Source organism: Polyodon spathula, chromosome 25, assembly GCF_017654505.1.
Source record: "Polyodon spathula isolate WHYD16114869_AA chromosome 25, ASM1765450v1, whole genome shotgun sequence".
NCBI lineage: Eukaryota > Metazoa > Chordata > Actinopteri > Acipenseriformes > Polyodontidae > Polyodon > Polyodon spathula.
The window spans coordinates 9052236-9070722 of NC_054558.1; the positions used below are offsets into that span (position 1 = coordinate 9052236).

At 42.3% G+C, this 18487-nt stretch overlaps 1 protein-coding gene across 1 annotated transcript; it reads right to left on the reverse strand.

Moving 5' to 3' along the window:
* On the reverse strand, positions 1-18218 carry LOC121299789 (ADP-ribosylation factor-like protein 8A). Its single transcript, XM_041227853.1, has 7 exons — positions 17839-18218; positions 9823-9903; positions 8325-8398; positions 7786-7879; positions 5766-5833; positions 4500-4570; positions 1-2537 (listed from the first exon to the last, which is right to left on the reverse strand). Exons 1-7 carry the CDS (start codon positions 17959-17961, stop codon positions 2488-2490), a joined length of 561 nt encoding a protein of 186 aa, XP_041083787.1. The 5' UTR covers positions 17962-18218; the 3' UTR covers positions 1-2487.
* Between the last annotated feature and the right edge of the window lie 269 nt (positions 18219-18487).

The window sequence follows — 18487 nt, forward strand, 5'->3', positions numbered from 1 at the left end:
TCCATCAAAAACACAATTTATTTATTAACATAAAAAAAAAACACATATACATATTATTTACCATAACATACTGTTATTCAGTACCTAGCAAAATAAGATTTGACCATATTTTTGTTGTTGTTTGTTTTGCAAGTTTTTAATAAAGATGCTTTTAAATATGATACACATGCAAAACAAGAAGAGAGAAACAAACAAAGGCAACAGATAAAAGAGAGACAGTGTTTCTTACAGGCTTTGACTGTCCCGAGTTCTTAAATAAAATCAGGAGCTGGCAAACGGTGGTGGTTCTCATGAATTTGTCGTTGCTCTCACTTACTTAGAAGCTACAACATAGACCCAAATGTTGGCTTCAGTACCACACGTAATGGGAAAGTACATACAAAAACACAACATTTTTAAGCAGTGTAACAACTGAAACATGAAGGTGACAGTGATAGAAAGGCCATGTGACTCACTGTTAGAAAAGTAATCTGAGGTGGTTTTTGGTTTGGAGATGAATGAAGTAACGGAACGAGATCAGATAGTTCTTTGCTGGTTCTGGAACGATGTAAGACAGGTTCAATTTGAATTCTGCTCCACCACACTCGCGGAAAATAAATGGAAAGCATTACAGAAGATCATTTCAGTTATGTTACGCTGCTAAAACTGCTGAGGGCCACAAGCATCCTTCTCCGACAGCTTTTATTCGGTACTTCTCTGAAGCTGTTCTAAGAATACCTGCTCTAAGATTAAAATGCAATGACGGTCTGCATTTGTTACAAGTTTAAACCTTGGTTTGCTTTGAGAGCTCAGTAGTTTGATATTTTAATTTAGTGCAGTCTTAAGATCCTGAAAGACCTCCGATCTGGACCAGACATCACCAGTCTCATAGCAGTGAACGGGACCGATAACGTTATTCCACACAAAGCTAGTACAGAGGCTGTCCTGGGGATTAAAATACAAGCTCAGTTCATAAGCATTAAGAAATGGAGTGTTTGATAAAACACGTATGTAGCTGTGCATGCAATACATAAACAGCTGGTGCAAGACTACAGCAAGTACTGGCCAGTATTGTTTCAGTTAACAGTTAGACCAGGAGCACTCCAGGTTTGATAAGGGCAGTCCTGCACAGACGACAGCTTTCTTCTGTGCAGGATCTTTAAGCTGCTACAACAGGGTAGATGGCAGCAATGGCCTATTTGAGAGAAGGATTATTCTTCAGTAAAAGGCTCACCAAACTAACAAGGTTGGTGTTCAAAATATTACGCAGAGAATTACGACGAAAAGAATAAACAAAGCGGGTGCACCCTTCCCATGTTTATTTAATTAAACAAGTTCATTTTCTTTTGTACCTCGCAAGAGGGTGGTTCAGATTTCAGGGCTGTAGTGAGTTGGAGGAGCATGCCCTGATGATCCCAGCCACATTTCAAGCTTTTCAAAACAGATTTAAGAAATCAAAAAGCCATGTCAAGATATTCAGAGATATCTTCAGCAATCCTGCAGTTGTAGTGTGAAATGCAAGAACCCGCAAGCTCACTCAAGGTGACTCAACAAGAACCCTTTCCTAGGAGGTATATCATCCCTTTCCTTGGATAGACTCCTGTGCCACAAAGGGTCACGAAATTGCCTCTCTACTCCAGATCCCCTGTGGTTTCACTGCAGGTCGTTCCCCACGTCAGAGCCACAGTTCATCAATACATTAATATACAGCTTGCTCCTTCCTACTGTACAGTACATTACTCCCCCAGGCTGTTTGATCTCCACATAGGAAAGAGAAAGGGGCAACAGATATTTTACAAACTACTGTTCCAGGAATACAATTCAGAGTTGATATGCTTCAATGGAGAATCCTGGATTCTTTCCATTACTGGCACTCTGATAAATTCCTTTTACGAGCGACACTCAGACCTCAAGCCCCTGGAATGTATACTTTTGAATCGGACAGAACACACTGACTAATATATTAATCTTTCGCTCTGCATTAAAATGTATTAAAATCAACCAGGATAGGAAAATAATGATCCGGATTTCTCCTCCCTGGTCCTTACGTCACTGTAGGGACATCAAGAGATGCCAGTGACAGTTTGGAAAATAATAAATAAGAAACAGCCCTTGAAATGCACGTATGAAGCAGCTACACGGAGCATGCTTCTCCAACACAGGCAGGTTACACCACTTCTCCAAAGACATGGGCGAAAATGTCATGGCATGGCCTATTCTGCACGATTTAGATTAGATGACAGCTCCAGTAATATCATTAACACCATCAGGTTTGGAATTAAAAATTAGCCTCACAATTAATGCTCAAAAATAAAATCGTAAATATTTTATAATAATAATATTAATCATAATAATACTAATCATTATAATAAACAGTGCAAATGAAGGCGTAAACCCTCTTTACAAGAACAAAAAAACAGGCTTGTTGACCTCAGGGGGACATGGGGATATTTAAGAATGATGGCGAGAGGTCAGGGTAGAATATGGCAGGTCCGAGATGTCCAGGCCTCAGCTCCTCCGGGTCCTAGAGTGCTGAATGAGCCACTGTAGTGTGATATCTGCAGCAGGAGAGAGGAGCAGACATTACAAACACACACACACACACACACACACACACACACACACACACACACACTGTAGTGTGATATCTGCAGCACAGGAGAGAGGAGCAGACGTTATAAACACACACACACTAGCACACTGCTCTGTACACACACAGCTACTAGCACACTGCTCCGTATACACACTCTGTAGTGTGATATCTGAAGCAGGAGAGGAGGCAATGTTACACACACACACACACTGCTGTGCAAATGTCTTAGACATGTTGCATTTTTCTACTCTGATGCATTATTGAGCATCAACAATTTACTCAAAGCCTCCAATAGTGTTTTCTACTATTACAACAACCTTGGCTCGCATAAAGAAGGGAAAACATTGAGTGAAATAGATCGCATCTCTCGATTTTCAAGGGACTGGAAAACCCCAAAAGCTGTCTAACAAGGATGAGCAATACTTGAAGATAATATCCTTAAGAAACGGAAAGAAAGCAAGCGTTGGACTGACAACAGAACTGGCAGAAGGTACAGGTGTCGTTCATCAAATCAACAGTACAAAAGTCACTCTTGAAAACAGGACTTAAAGGATGTGTTGCGGTAAGTATACCTTACCTTAATAGAATAACTTAATGATCGAATGACAAATAAATGCATAATTGCACTGTAATTGACCAATGATATAATTACAATTACAATAACGCAAGTGCACCAAGGTTCAGTTACAATGGCACTGTGATTGCAATTCATTACAAATTGCACAATTCCAACTGGAATTGATCTCAGACCTTCCCACAGGTGTTTGGTTTCATCTACACTGTACTGGCTTCACGAGAGAATAAATCTTTATCATATTCCATTCATTTTTTGGTGTTTCTTTTTATTTCTTGAAAGGAAGCCTGTGCTAGTCTGCAAGCAGCATAAAACACATGGTTAAATGTCACAGGAGAAGAGACGGCAGCCAAAGCAGCTTGCAGCTACAACTGCGTATAGAATTCTGACTAAAGGCTTAAGGGTCAGAGAGCTAGTTAACTGCAGGAAACATTTCGCCTCTACAATAATAGGAAGTATTCATTAAAAAAAAAAGAAAGCAATTGGACTCAAACGCTAAGCTTTCATGATCTGTTCAAAGCTATTTCTTGGCTCAGAGCTTTTAGCAATGACCTTTTAAAAGCCCATTACCTCCTGAGCTGCCTGGGGAGGGTTGACACACCGGGAAAACTGCAGCCACAGCACTTGCTGTATAATCGGTGAAACCAGTCTGATCAGTCTCTCTGTGAGACACTGGAGAAATAAACTTGCATTCCCTGCACAGTACCAGGGCAACTGAACTGAAGGAGACAGAAACCTCTAAAATGGGCTCGCCCGAGTGGCCGTAGCCTTCCCGTCACTGCGGTTTGAAAGACCAGCCCTTTCTGTATATCCCCTTCAGTCACTGCTTGCATAACTGTACCATGGTAAGGTTCCCAGCTACAGGGATAGAAATGAGATTCCTATTGCACAGCTGTTTCACCCATTCCAGGTTTTACTACAAGCTTGATTAGGCACAGTGTATAGGTAACAAGCTCAGGTGTGTCTTATTTAACTCATAGTACAACTAGGAATGGATCAAACTGCTATGCAAGTCTTACTTCCATCCCTGCGTCCATTTTATACTTCATAGATGTTTCTTTCAGTTTTTAATGACCTAGCTGGGTGTTAATCAATTCCTACACTCTCTAGAGAACCTTTTGGTTCTGCCTGTGCATCAATTTCGCACACATGCTACAGATAAACTGCTTCATCCTGGCGCTTGTGCAGTAGATCACATGGTGCGGTTTGCAGCAAGACTACAGTACAGCACTGGAAATCGCCAGGTACCAGGAGGCGTCTGCACGTTCCACACTGGATTACAGAACTACGAGCAAAGAACCAGAATGTCAAGGATACTTTTTTCCTCCTTTGTGCTGTAAGTTTGTTACTTACCAATGTTGTCCTTTTCCTTGCAGGAGATGGAATAACAGCAGATTTCCCGATCCTGGATCGCAGACAGGTTCCTGCACAGGGAGCAAAACAGGGGAGCATTACAGTGCTGTGAAAAGAACCGACCCTAATACCCTGGCTTTACACACTGCAGGGTCTTCACATTAAACCAAATACCCTGGCTTTACACACTGCAGGGTCTTCACATTAAACCAAATACCCTGGCTTTACTCACTGCAGGGTCTTCACAATAAAGCGCGTGTTCATCCCAATTGTAAAATTGCCTTTATTCTCTGCACTCCTCTCCAGTGGGCCGACCTTGAGAAGGTCAACTATTGGGCTGATCTGGAGCTACTTCGGGGTCTGCTGCTTCTCTTCTTTTCTGAAACTACTTCCCTGCGGAGTTTGGACAAAAATAACTAAACAGCCCATCTGCCCACAGTGGCTCTATAGCCTATCTAGTGAGCCACGGCAGCCCTTCAGCAAACGGCAGGCTATTGGTTTGGTTGTCCACTCCTAGAGGAGCCAATCAAATAAGGGTACCATGTTTTGGAATTTACTATCAGATGATGTAAAAGGTTCTTATGACTAACAGTTTTACAACTAAATTAAAAATGTGGTTAAAACAAAGACAAGTCTGATTTTAATATATTATAAGGGTTGGGTGGGTATTTATTCAGGGAATTCATTTTAGTTCTAGTTATTATGTTAACAATAGTACTGGTATATCTAATTATAATAGATTAAAAAAAAATATATATATATATATATAGGATTTTGGTTTATGTGAACCAATGTATTAATCTTATTGTATTTATTGTACTGTGCTGATTGGTTATTCACCATCTCTCTTTTGGTTTCTCACAAGCGCAGGGACTCCCGATGTAAATCAGCTTCTAGCCAAGTCTGGGTACAACACATCTTGTGAACATTGTCCCTGACAGATGAAGATTAAGAATAATTCATGCAGCACATATTTAGATGAGGAGTCTCTTTGTTCATGTACTTCATCACTGCAAAGTTGTTTTTTTTTGTTTCTTTAAATCATTTTTTGGATTGTCAGCACTGTGTGTATGCGACTGCCTAATCTGCACATGTTACACAACAACACTGTGAGGGAAACAGAATTAATCTGCGATATGCTTCCCATCTCTACCACGGACGGTCAATCAACGAAGGTCAAAGCCTGACTGTTTACTCCTGACAGAGTGCGAGAAACCAGCTGACCAGCGAACAGCAGAGTGCGCTTCAAAACATTCTTCAACTTACATTCGCTCGATGAGCTCCTTTTCATCCAAGGCACCAGGCAGGTCTCGCTTGTTCCCAAGAACTAGGACCTGCAGGGGTTAAAACAACGACAGAATTCATCCTGACATGCCCCAGCCAATGCAGAGACTACTGTGTGCTCTACAGGTCCCCAGATCAACGCTGGTTCAAATCCTGTCCAAGGACAGCATGATGATGCCACTCAGATGTTACCGTGCACCCAATGAGCCACAGTGCACAGGAAATAAGATCTGGTGTGAGCAAACTCACAGTAAAACTGCTCTGCAATGGAAGGGGGGCGTGTGTGCATAAGGAGGGATGGGGGGCTTGTAAATCTTTGAATCCTATAATAAGAGGAGTCAGGAGCACCACAATTAGAAAGGCTTTTATACTGCAATGAGCCAATTAAAAGCTTCTAGCGTTCATTACAATACTGCTCTTAACTGGCAGAAAGGCTGATGCCTGCTGCCACTGCCCTCTGATCACTGGCATCTTGTTTTCAGTTTGTCCCGAGAGACACATTACAAGCACGGAACTCCAAGACTGCACTGGCTATATTTACCAGTTAGTATATTTCTGAGGCTCCTGGTCAACATATTAATATGCTGCTCCACAAAACCTTTAAATACAGCATGTCTTCCAACCCCAACAAACCACACTGCTTCCCAGCATCTCAGTTTTAACCACTGGAGTTGACCAAACTGCCTCCCAGTCACACAGCTCGAAGCCACCAGACCAAAGTGCTTCACAGCCATTCACTCCAACCACTGGAGCAGGGAGGTCACACAGTGTCACATCTCCAGACACGGCCCATTTGTTCTGAAAGCACGGCCTTGGAGGTAATCAATACCTGCAGCCCTTACTCGTGCTGTGCAGCACCGCCCCTGTGAACAGAGGCAGAGCGACATCTTTGTTTTAATGAGCTCCTGTCCCGGGGGACCGTAACATCACCAGATGTGGCACCATCTGCACCATCACACAGACACACTCATCTCAACGCTCCCCATCACCGGAGTGGCTATCACGCAGCATGAGGAGTTGGAGACAGAGAGCCTGGAATGAGGGGAGAAAACCCCCAGGCACCCCCCCTAACTGATGGAGCAGCATCTATTATTAATACAGATGCTGCAGGAGTCCCTGACAGGCTCTCTTTGCACCCTTTTACACACACACGCAACACCACGGACAAAACACGCAAATGATCCGGTGCATTATACAGTATGCTTGGTTTCCACTCAAGTGGAATTAAATATACTGCTCATAAGATATTAATTACATTTATTCCACCCTGAACTATAGAAACAAAGAAAAAGCTGTACTGTTCTAGAAAAAACTGTTTTTTGGTTCACTCAGTTATCATCTAAATAGCATTATATTAAATATATTCTGTACTATAATATGATGCAATTATATATATATATAATATATACTACCCAAGACCTCAGTTGCTTTAAGTTATATATTTTACAATAAAACATACCAAATAAAGCAGCACTTATTCTTGTGCAATTAACATCTCTGCTGATGTGCAAGTCGCACAGGATGTGCAGTGATGGAATGCCCACTGTATATATATATATTTTTTTTGCAAGAAAGTAATATAGCAGATAAATGATAAGAATACAGTAGCAGGGAGGTTGCTATAGCGACAGCCGGCCAGTTCACTTCAGCTGCTTGTTTAAATAATATACCTGTCGTTATTCTTATCATTGTTAACATCCTGACAAATTATACAACTGAAGTCTGTTTCAAAGCTCTTTTCAAAATGTCCTCTCTAGTGCACTGATAGTGTAAGGATTAGTGCCCATGTTGTCAAACAGGTAACACCACACTAGAAATCCAGGATGTGGAGTGGAACAGAAAAGCCACTGCACGGGTCTGTCATTTAAACAGCTGTAGCAGCACGTAGGAACGTGCAATGCTATATTTTTCAGATTTCCTATAAACCCATATAAGTGGTCTATGCAGGTGAAGCCCTCTCAGTTTTAAGTCCTAAGCAAACCCCTTCATCAGGAATACTCACAGGGATGCCCTGCAGCTGGGGTTTGTCTAACAGGTTGTGCAGTTCATTCTTAGAGGCTTCAATCTTACCCGGGTCAGCTGCATCCACCATATACCTGGAAAAAAAAAAATATATATATATATATATATATATATATATTCATTAAATGATATTTCATTACGACCCATTTGAAGTGCTACGTGAACCAATGACTGCCTTTGTCAAGTGTTCTATCATTATAGAACGATTTCCAATTCGGAGCATTCCACAACAAGTTTAGAGCAGGGATGAAAATAAGACAGCAGTTTCTACCCAGTCCAGGTTTTACTACAAGCTTCATTAGCACCAGTGTACAGGTAAGCTCAGGTGTGAGTTATTAAACTCATAGCAAAACCTGAAATTGATCAAACTATTATACAACAGGAGTCTTATTCCCATCCCTGTTAAGAGTGCAGATCCTGGAATGTAATTGGTACAAATTTGCAAACGTTGATTCCAGTAACACACACACACACACACAGGTTGCCATGACGAAGGCAGCAGCCAGGCTCGGTACTCACACGATGGCGCTGACTCCTCGGCAGTAGCGCTCCCACATGCTCCGGAATCGAGGCTGGCCGCCAATATCCCAGAGCTGGAGGGAGGAAACACACAGACCAGCATGATCAGACTCACCAGAATCCCATCTAACACAACAGCTCCCAGCCCTGCCACTCGAGGTCTGTTCCAGTCCAACCACACTTAAATCATTTCATGCAGCCAGTTAAAAAAACTCATTCAGTAGCTGGCTGGAACAAATAGCTGGACTGGAACAGAGATCAAGAGCCAGGGTTGGGAACCACGGATCTAGTGTAACCACATGGAAATAATGCGTGACATACAGACATGCACGGACAGACTGATGCACCATGCACTCTAATATTCTCAACTTCTGCTCACGAATGTCCCGATTGCACACAGATATGGGCAGACAGATGTACATTGTTTGTTCATTCAAAGTAATGCTTGTATCTATTTGTATCGTGGGGGGAATCTGCTCTGGGGTTTTATAGTTTCTTTTAGGTGCTTTTCTCTTAACACAATATATGCTTATAAAAAGCAGATTTAGGGAAGTTGTGGGAATTCCTAGCAAAATAAATAAACTGAGTAACAAAAAAAACTATTTGGAAAAAATTCACTAGACGTGATCACAAAATGACAAACTCCGTTTTAGAGCAGGTGCAGTGACTTTGTCATGATTAACAACTGACATCACGAAGATGCTGCAAAACACTGCTCCGTCGATCCCGCGCAGGTGTTGTGGCTCCTGGTCTCCCAGTTCACGGCCTGTCACTGACAGTGCGTCTGGTTATACCGCCTCACCAGGTTTGAAACTGCTGGCTGTGAGCACCCAAGATGGAGCCACAGTACTCTGCCCTAGTCCAGCCTCCAACATGCCGATCGCACAAAGGCGCTGCTCTCTTGACAGACGTGACATTGTTTTTTTTCTGTTTTTTTTTTTTTTTTATTGCTTTTATTCAAGCTTGCAATTCAACAGCTAAATCACTCCATACCCAGTGTCCAATCCACTGTCTAAGTAATCGGGTGATTCAGTGCATATGCTTCAGTCGCAGTCACTCAAGCGTGTCACGGTCTAGGATGAATAATCGAGTGATTAAAACGGAAACCAAAAACATTTCGTCAATGTCCATCATTTATATATCTTATTTTTTTCCTATAAATATGTTTAACAGCGAGAAGTTTCTTTTGAGTATACACTCCTCAAATTCTAAAAAAAGAGTTAATGAGATCTTTTGTATTCCTCAAAAAATCTAAGTTCGTCACGATCTCTCTGAAACTCCAAACTGGAAGCGAGTCACATTAGCACGCTTGTTTTTCTCTGAAGGCATGCCTTGCCCTTTTATTGTGAACAATGTAAAGTTCCTTGGTGGTTTTTCCTTTTTATTTGATCACACTTATGGATCAGTCCACCTCTGCACCTAGCAGGAGACTCAGCAGAGGGCTTCTTCTCAGATGCAGTCTCAAACTCCACTTTAACAAACCCTGTCTTGCACTTACCTTGATAGTCACATTTCCCTTTGTGATTTTCCTCATGTTGAATCCCACGGTTGGAATCATATCCTCACTGAATTGCCCCGACTGTAAAATAAATAATCAACAATTAATAGAGGTTTAAACAGATGAACCCGAAGAGCTGTAGTGTTTTATTAAACGTTGAACAGAAAACGGACTGTTTAATCAGGATCCTGCATTGATTTTTCGCAAGCTTCATCAACTATTGTCTTGATGAATCAAACAGTGCTGAATCCATAGTGCGGAAATCAATACAAAAGCACAACATAGAAGATGAATAACTCATGGCTACTTTTTCATGACGATTTAACAAAAAAAAAAAAATTCAGGTTTAAACGTTCAATCTACTAAAATGAAAATGTATGTGATTAGAATTAGCAAAGATGAATTTGAAGAACTCAGAAGTCTAGTTTTATAATCCAGGCAAATACTAGAAAATTAGACACCCAAATATAAGAAACTTCATCGTGTGTGCTGGTCAGCTAGGAACAACCGTTATTCAGTCAAGTGTTGGATTTAAAAAAAATAAAAATAAAATCAGGCTAAAATCAGGCATTTATTTAATTGAATTACTTTCTGTAATTTTCTTGCCTGTTCTGAAAAGGGGACTGTGGCAGGCTGGCGAGTGGACAGAGGCCCAGAGACAGTCTGCAGTTCAAAAAAATACTAATTTTATTATAAATAAACAAAAATAAAAGGTGCACAAGGGCAAAACAAAAAATCTTTAAACACAAATAGAAAAACAACAAAACCAGGCTGGGCAATGCCTTCACTGGATTCAAACATACAAACAAAACCTCCCCCCATGTACAACGTACACCAGCCACAATCGGCCAACTCCCCCCTTCCCTCAATTACAATTATGTCCCTTGGGTGGGCTGTTTTGGTAGGTGGTGGTGGGCTTGGTTGATGTCGGAGCCCCCAAGCCTTCTTTGGTTGAGGGGGCCCGGATCTCCAAGGTAGTACGACGGCCCCGCTCCCTCTAGTGGCGGAGGCGGCGACGGGGGCCCGGCTCCCTCTAGTGGCGGAGGCGGTGGACCCTCTGGAGGCGACGGCAGCAGCGGACCCTCGGGAACCCTAAAAAACAAGGAGACACCAGCAGCCCCAGGCGATGCGGAGCAGCAGGCAACCCCAGGCGATGCCGATGCGTCATCCCTGAGCGGAGCGGGTGTGACATCCCTGAGCGGAGCAAGGCAGGCATCCTTGGGCCATAGCTCCTCCCTCTCTGGGCTCTGGGAGCGGCGGCAGCTCACCCCTCTCTGGGCTCTGGGAGCGGCGGCAGCTCACCCCTCTCTGGGCTCTGGGAGCGGCGGCAGCTCACCCCTCTCTGGCTCTGGGAGCGGCGGCAGCTCACCCCTCTCTGGGCTCTGGGAGCGGCGGCAGCTCACCCCTCTCTGGCTCTCGGGAAGGCGGCTCACCCCTCTCTGGCTCTCGGGAAGGCGGCTCACCCCTCTCTGGCTCTCGGGAAGGCGGCTCACCCCTCTCTGGCTCTCGGGAAGGCGGCTCACCCCTCTTCTCGGGAAGGCGGCTCCACCTGGAGTGACTGGGGCATCTCCCATGTCTACCGCCAGGTAATTAACCACCATGAGGGCAACCTCTGGGAAGGACGCCGGGTGATGTTGTTCCTCCCACTGTTCCCACCTCTCCCCATCTCGACGTCACAGCATGTCCTGGAACGGTGGTGAAGGTGGTAGTGCTAGAGGTAGTGGTGTGGCCCCCGATTCCCGGGGTGAATACTGCACCTCTTCCTGGGCCTGGTTGTAGGGGCATCCTGCTCAGTTGTGGCCGTCCTCCTCACACCGGCCACACCAGTTTGCCGGTGGCACATCTGGGCAGGACCGCCAACGATGGTCCTCCTTCCTGCACCAGGAACACCAGGGGAAGAGGCTGTCCGGGTCCTCCAGCAGTGGCTGCAGCAGCTTACATTTCTTCAGCTGCTGCTGCTGCTGCTTTTCCTGCCTTTGCCGCTGTCTGCTCTTCTTTTCCATGTTTTTAAAAAAATAAAAATAATTATCCCAAAAATTCAATAAATAAATAAAACCTACTGCTTTGAGCCTCTAGGTGGCGCTGTCCCACCTCTGACACCAAATGTGGCAGGCTGGCGAGTGGATAGAGGCCCAGAGACAGTCTGCAGTTCAAAAAAATACTAATTTTATTATAAATAAACAAAAATAAAGGTGCACAAGGGCAAAACAAAAAATCTTTAAAACACAAATAGAAAAACAACAAAACTTACAAAAAAAAAAAAAAAAGGTTTCCAGGCTGGGCAATGCCTTCACCGGATTCAAACTTTCAAACATACAAACAAAACACCAACCTGCTTCCTCAACTCCCTCCTCCTAAATGAGAAGCAGAGGCCTCCTTTTAGGTCAGGTGGCTGGGCGCTGATTGATCGTTAATTAAACTAATCAACTAATCAACCCCAGCCATCTGAATATAATAAACCCAGGCAGGTAGGGGAAATTAACCCCATCCCTGCCAATTTAAAAAGGGCAGAGCTTTGCTCTGCCACAGGGACTGACGGAGATAAAACTCCCACTGCACTCCAATGATCTTGGTATTGTCTTTCAGATCTCTAAATCCACTGACCCTGAACAGATCAGAGATATTACCTTGGCAAGGCATGCTGCTTTTTGGAGGCACGTCAGGACGCTTTACCCAGGGGAACAGTGGAATTCTACCAAAAAACAGCAGGGGACTTTTTCAAGTGTTGAGTATTCCCTGGTGCGGTATAGGGTTGCTGCTAGCTTACCTGCAGCGTTGTTCGAGCTCAGAGTTATTCTACAGCGTTGTTCGAGCTCAGAGTTATTCTACAGCACAGTGGGATATTAGGAAGCCTTTTCACCTTGAGGTCGGCAGCCGTTCGAATCCAGATCAGGGCTAGAGTCATAATTAAACCTTGTCACAAACTAGCTGGCTGTCGGGAACTGCCGTGTGCCAAGCAGCGCTACGCAATTATACTGGAACCATGCAAACACGTGGAGAAGAACACACTACCTACCCTGGACCACAAGATTTCACTTATGTAATTTGACAGTTGTTTCGAGCATTATTTCTAAAATTGGACACACACTGGATTAAAGAGCAATTAGCAGTGAAGAGCAGGCAGGGTTTCGTCAGCAGCACAGCGTACACAATCCTCTGTATAATCAATATTCCTGCACCGGTGGTACAGGGCCCCCTTCCTTGAGGCTTCCCGTGGAGCACAGGCGGAGCGGGATGCTCCCACAGCATGGACTCCAATCTGGATATATGGGTCACGCTTAATACCGCAGTATCAATACAGGGGTCTATTCAATTCATCTCAGGGATAGAAATAAGACTCCTGCTGCAGAGCAGTTTCACCCATTCCAGGTTTTAATGCAAGCTTGATTAGCCACAGCGTACAGGTAACAAGCTCAGGTGCATCTTGTTAAACTTCTAGTACAGGAATGGACCAAACTGCTCTGCAATGGAAGTCTTTTTTCCATCCCTGGATCTAAACAGTGGCGGATCAATATACTGATGTAGTCTGAAATCATTAAAATCAATCACAGCCTGGGGGTCAGTCTCTCAGAGTATCTCTTGCCTTTAAAATCAAGTAAAATGACAGGTTTGGTTCTGATTTAATATTTATTGAGATCTGCAACTGTTTTGATCGATTGAACAGACATCTGATTTACTATTATCCATCGCCAGCCCATGCCTGGAACACGTGCGAATCAAGCATATTAACCTATAATGCTGAATGTTGGAAAACATGGATCGAGAATTGATTAGGAGTTTGCTACACATGTGGACTGGCAGAGCTATACTGGTGTTCTTTTCTGAAAAGAGACTTCAATTCTCGATTCATGTTTTCCAACACTGAACAAGACCACGGCCATTTCTGTACAATCATCTTCAACATCAGTGTCCAGCCTGTAATCCCTTCTGGGGATGATGTGACCTTCTCTCATCTGACCGATGGCAAAATTGGTGTGTTTTAATAAAGACTGATTCCAGTACTGAGCTGTAAAGATATTGTATTCTGAGAGTGTTATATTTAAATGCCAGTGTATTTATCAAAGATCAGGATTTGTTTGAATGAGTCTTTATACCACTGCTTTTTATAGTTAATTCCTCGCATTATTAGAGAACTTAATTGTCATATATTTTTCTACTTTTAACGTGTTACATATTGTAACAGCTTGCTGTAAAATAAAGGCACCCCCACCGGGGCCACATCGCCCCCAGCCCCTGCTACTACGTTGTCTCTGCCTGCATTCTGAGCAACATAATGCCTTGTGTTACCTTTTGAAAATGAACGAACATTTTAATTGCGAGCGAATATTCACCCCAGCACTACTATTTAGGGTCATTGTAATTACTACAGCATAATTGTAACTAATTGTAATTGAACAAAATAGCATTTTAACTGTGATTGTAATTTCAGCAAACAATTTTGATCTGTTAAGCCCATCTCCTAAAATGCTTTAAAAAGCTATTCATGTTTTGTGAAGAGCCTGTGGACGGGGGTGGGTTGAGTTATGGCAGCCCGTGGCCCGCAGGTGATGTCATGGGAGCAAAAGGTGGAGGAACACAGAAGATTCCAAAATCGCTGGACAGATGATTTTTTTTTTTTTTTTTTTTACTGAATTTGACGGCAAAGGCAATATCTGATTTGCGGTGAAACGGTTGCAGTTATGAAAGATTACAACATACAATGGCACTCTGACATGCTGCACAAAGCAACATATTGCAAGTTTACTGGAAAGGCTTGTGTCACAAAGATGTAAGAAGCTATGGAGTCTACACGACATGTTCTTCTGAAAATGAGCAGAAAATAAATGAGTGCTGTGGAGGCCAGTTTTATTGTTAACAAAGAGACTGCACGTGCTGTCAAACCTTTTTCAGATGGTGAATTTGTTAAAAGGTGCATGCTTAAAACAGCCGATGTAGTATGCCCTGAAAAAAGAAGAGACAATTTTTCTCGTAACATGATCGCTGAGTGAATTACCGAAATGGCAGGTCATATTGACTAATGTTATTGAAGAGCTTTTAAGTTTATCAAGCATGAACAACACAACCACAGGAAATTTTTTTTTTTTTTTTTTTTAATTTCAAGAAGCCATAGAAAGTGGACTGGCTGGCAGAGTGCTGGAAAAAATGTAAGAAATGCAGAAGTACCAAGGCATTATGAGGAAAAGATGCAGAAATACAACATGCAATGAGCATTGTTATTAAGTGTGTGAATTTCATTCACAGCAGGGGTTGCATCATCAGCAGTTTTGTGCCTTGTTAATGAGTTGGAATCGCAGTATGATAGTTTACTGTATTTTACTCGTGTACCATGGCAGGGTCATGGGGCACTGCTGAAGCAGTTCATTCACTTGTGTCAAATACAGGACTTCATGTCGAAACAAGGAGAACATCTTGTTCAGCTCAGTGATCTTGTGCAGCTTAGTGATCTTGTGCAGCTCAGTGGTCCCCAATGGCTGCTGGATCTTGTGTTTCTTGTTGGCCTCACCAACCATGTGAACATTTTAAACAAGAAACTCCAAGGGCCAAAGCAGATCGCAACACTAATGGAAGAGGCGCCCGCTTTCACAGCCAAGCCAAATTTGTGTCAGCAGAATGTGTCAAACCAAAATTGTGTTCACTTCACTATGTGCCTAGAGATTCAAGATTTACACAAAGATTAATTTGATGATGAAGACCACAAGTGCTGCCGTGAAAACTCAGCAAACCTGATCAAATAATTTGATTGTTGGTTTCAAGACTTCCAGTCTCATCAAAACATCTTTGGGTTATTTGCAAACCCATTTACCTGTAACGTGACAGCAGCCTCGCTAGATCTTCAAGTGGAGCTGATCGATTTTCAGTGCAAACAGCATCTCAAGGATACATTCAACAAAGAGCCACAGCAAGATTTCTACCAGTATGTTCCAGTCAACAAGTTCCCCAAATGGTTGGAACTTCTCCAAACCCTGAGTTTATCTGGAAGCTCTTACATTAGCGTGCAGCTCTTCTGGACAACGGACCTTAAATCAAAGCACAGATCAAGGCTTGTGGATGAACACTTGGCTGATGTGCTGCGCGTGGCCACAGCTAAGGATATACAGCCAGATATCAAGACACTGGTGAGAGAAAAGGAGTGCCAAGTGTCCAGACAGAAGTCATAAAAAGGTACATTTCATAGCAGTAGTTTACCAAACTGCATTTTCGCAGGTTGCCATTATCTTTTTCATTATATTGTGGAATACATTTTAAATACAGAGACAGCGTTATATACTCTGACATCATATATTTTACTGTTTGAGATTTCAATTGAACGTAAAATACTCTATTTCCTCCATTCTATTACATTTGTGATAGTGAGGGTTTTTCTGCTCAGGATCTAGGAAAGCTGCTTCTAGTTATAGCTGCCTATTTTTGTATTATAAAATACATTAAGTAATATGTTGATTCATTGATTGATGATTGATTGATTGATGCATAGTTCACACACTCTAAACTCTGTAGCTGCCTTGGATAAAGGCTACTGCTAAATAAATAAATAATAATTTTCAGGTACATTTCTATGTATAACTTGTTTTCATTCATTTAGAGATCTCTAAATAGCAGAAAGTCCATTCAAAATAGAGCATTTTCACAGGAAGTAACTTAGAGATATCTTAAAATGATGTACATCTCTAAATGAACAGGAAGTCACTTTGAGCACTTAAAGACATCTCTAAAAATGAACAGGGAGTTATTTAGAGATCTCTCTAAAATGACAATGTGGTGTTCCAAAACATTATTTAAAGATACCTGTAAATCAATTTGAGATAACGCCTTCATTTAGAGCTGAAAATAGGATATCTGGGTTACTTAGATATCTCAAACTCATTTTAAAAGGCTTCTGTGAACAATTTCAAGCTATCTAGAAATATTTCAAGCTATATCTTAAACTGCAATTTGAGAGATCTGTAAAGCTGGCTTGCCAGGTGAAGTACAGGTGAGAATTACATTATATACAGCACCATGTGTTGAACACGAAACAAATACAAAATAAAGATACGATGTGAAGTCCAGTGTGTATATTCAAATACCTGAACAATAAACACGCTGTTTAACATTACTTCCAACAGCTTGTTTCACTGACCCAGATTAGCACTAGTCCCGGTTAGGAGTTCTTCAGGTCAGATTCGAAGGGCAGTGGCCTGTGATGCTTGTTTCATGTAGACCTGGGTGATATTAATAATTGGACCCAAGCAGGGCTATAAAACTGTACCCCACCCACCAGAGGGCTGCCCTGGCTCTCCCTAGACATCTATACTGTAATATAAGCACAGGTTTGGAAGCCCGTGCGTCTACTCTTGTTAGGTCAATTTGTTATTTTGAAAATATGTTTTTTTTATGAAACTGTCATTACACACAGGCATCTAAAAAACACAATTTCGATTTAAACATCTAACCTGCACCAGCCCGGCTGTGTCAAGATGGGCCTAGCTCAATAAACAGACATTTATTTATTTATTTATTTATTTTAAATCGAATTTATGTAGAACATGCTTCAGAATTAAAAACCCGGAAGCACGTATATTATGGGTCTTTACGGAATATATATTTGCTTAGATACTTGAACTGTACGCAAATAGCTGTGTTTTAATGGTGGAATATTATTTTCGAAATCGCTGCTTTTCCAGGTCATATGACTGCCTGGTTGTAGTATTGTGGTATATCGTGCTGACGGTCCTGAATGTAGCTAGTCACAATATCGTCACTCAGTACATTACTCGCATCATATCTTACAAAGCATTGTGTAACTGCGATTTATACCACATTAACAATGTGTCTCTAACGACCCTTTTCTCGATAAATAATATTTTATTGCACGGTACTAATAAATAAATAAATAAAAATCACAACATCAATTTTCCATAATGACATCTGCAGCAACGCCTGAAATATTTCGACGGCGACGTACACAATATCCGTCCAGGTATTTCTAACATCACAAACGTGTTTGTAGAAACGGATGCATTTTTAAATATTTACCGCAATCACGTTGACAAAGGTGGTCTTTCCCGAATACTGGAGCCCCACCAGCGTCAGTTCCATCTCCTCCTTCCAAAACAGAGCCTTGAACCAGTCCAGCAGTTTGTTAAATAAAGCGATCATCTTGGCACTCTAGTTTTATTTCTTTTTTTATTATTATTATAATGATGATTTTTTTGAATGACTGCCGAAAAAAAAACCAGCCTGCCCCCTGCCTTTGTGCTCGTCTCCGTGTCCGCTTGTTGAATACCGTATGATAACACACCGCCTCGTTTGTTGTCACCGAGTAGTTCTCTCTACCTCGCGTTCTCCCTTCCTTCTTTCTCTCTGTCTGTCTGTCTGTCTGTCTTTCCCTTCGTCAATGGGTGGGGTTTACGCTCCAGCTGATCGGACAAAGCTCTGGGTTTACACGTCTCCGTGTAAAGAAGGCATGCTCGTGTTATCTAACGTGGAAGCTTCAAATTACAGCGGCCTCTAGCAGAGAAAGAGCAACACTCCCGTTGTTTCAGAATGAGCGTCCCAAGCAGACAAGAACAATCACAGAACGCACCAGGGTTTGCAATTGCATTAAAATGCTTTACCATACCTCTCTGTGCTTTACAATGCTTTACCTGCTCTATGCCATGCCTTCACTGTGCTTTATTACACT

What these genes read in the sequence shown, in the direction of transcription:
- LOC121299789 (XM_041227853.1), bottom strand. Translation starts at nt 17,961, where the DNA reads ATGATCGCTTTATTTAACAAACTGCTGGACTGGTTCAAGGCTCTGTTT. An exon ending in CCTTTGTCAACGTGATTGCG is followed by an intron (nt 9,904 to 17,838) that starts GTAAATATTTAA and finishes TTTATTTTACAG; the next exon opens with TCGGGGCAATTCAGTGAGGA. An exon ending in CAAGGAAAAGGACAACATTG is followed by an intron (nt 2,538 to 4,499) that starts GTAAGTAACAAA and finishes CTCCTGCTGCAG; the next exon opens with ATATCACACTACAGTGGCTC.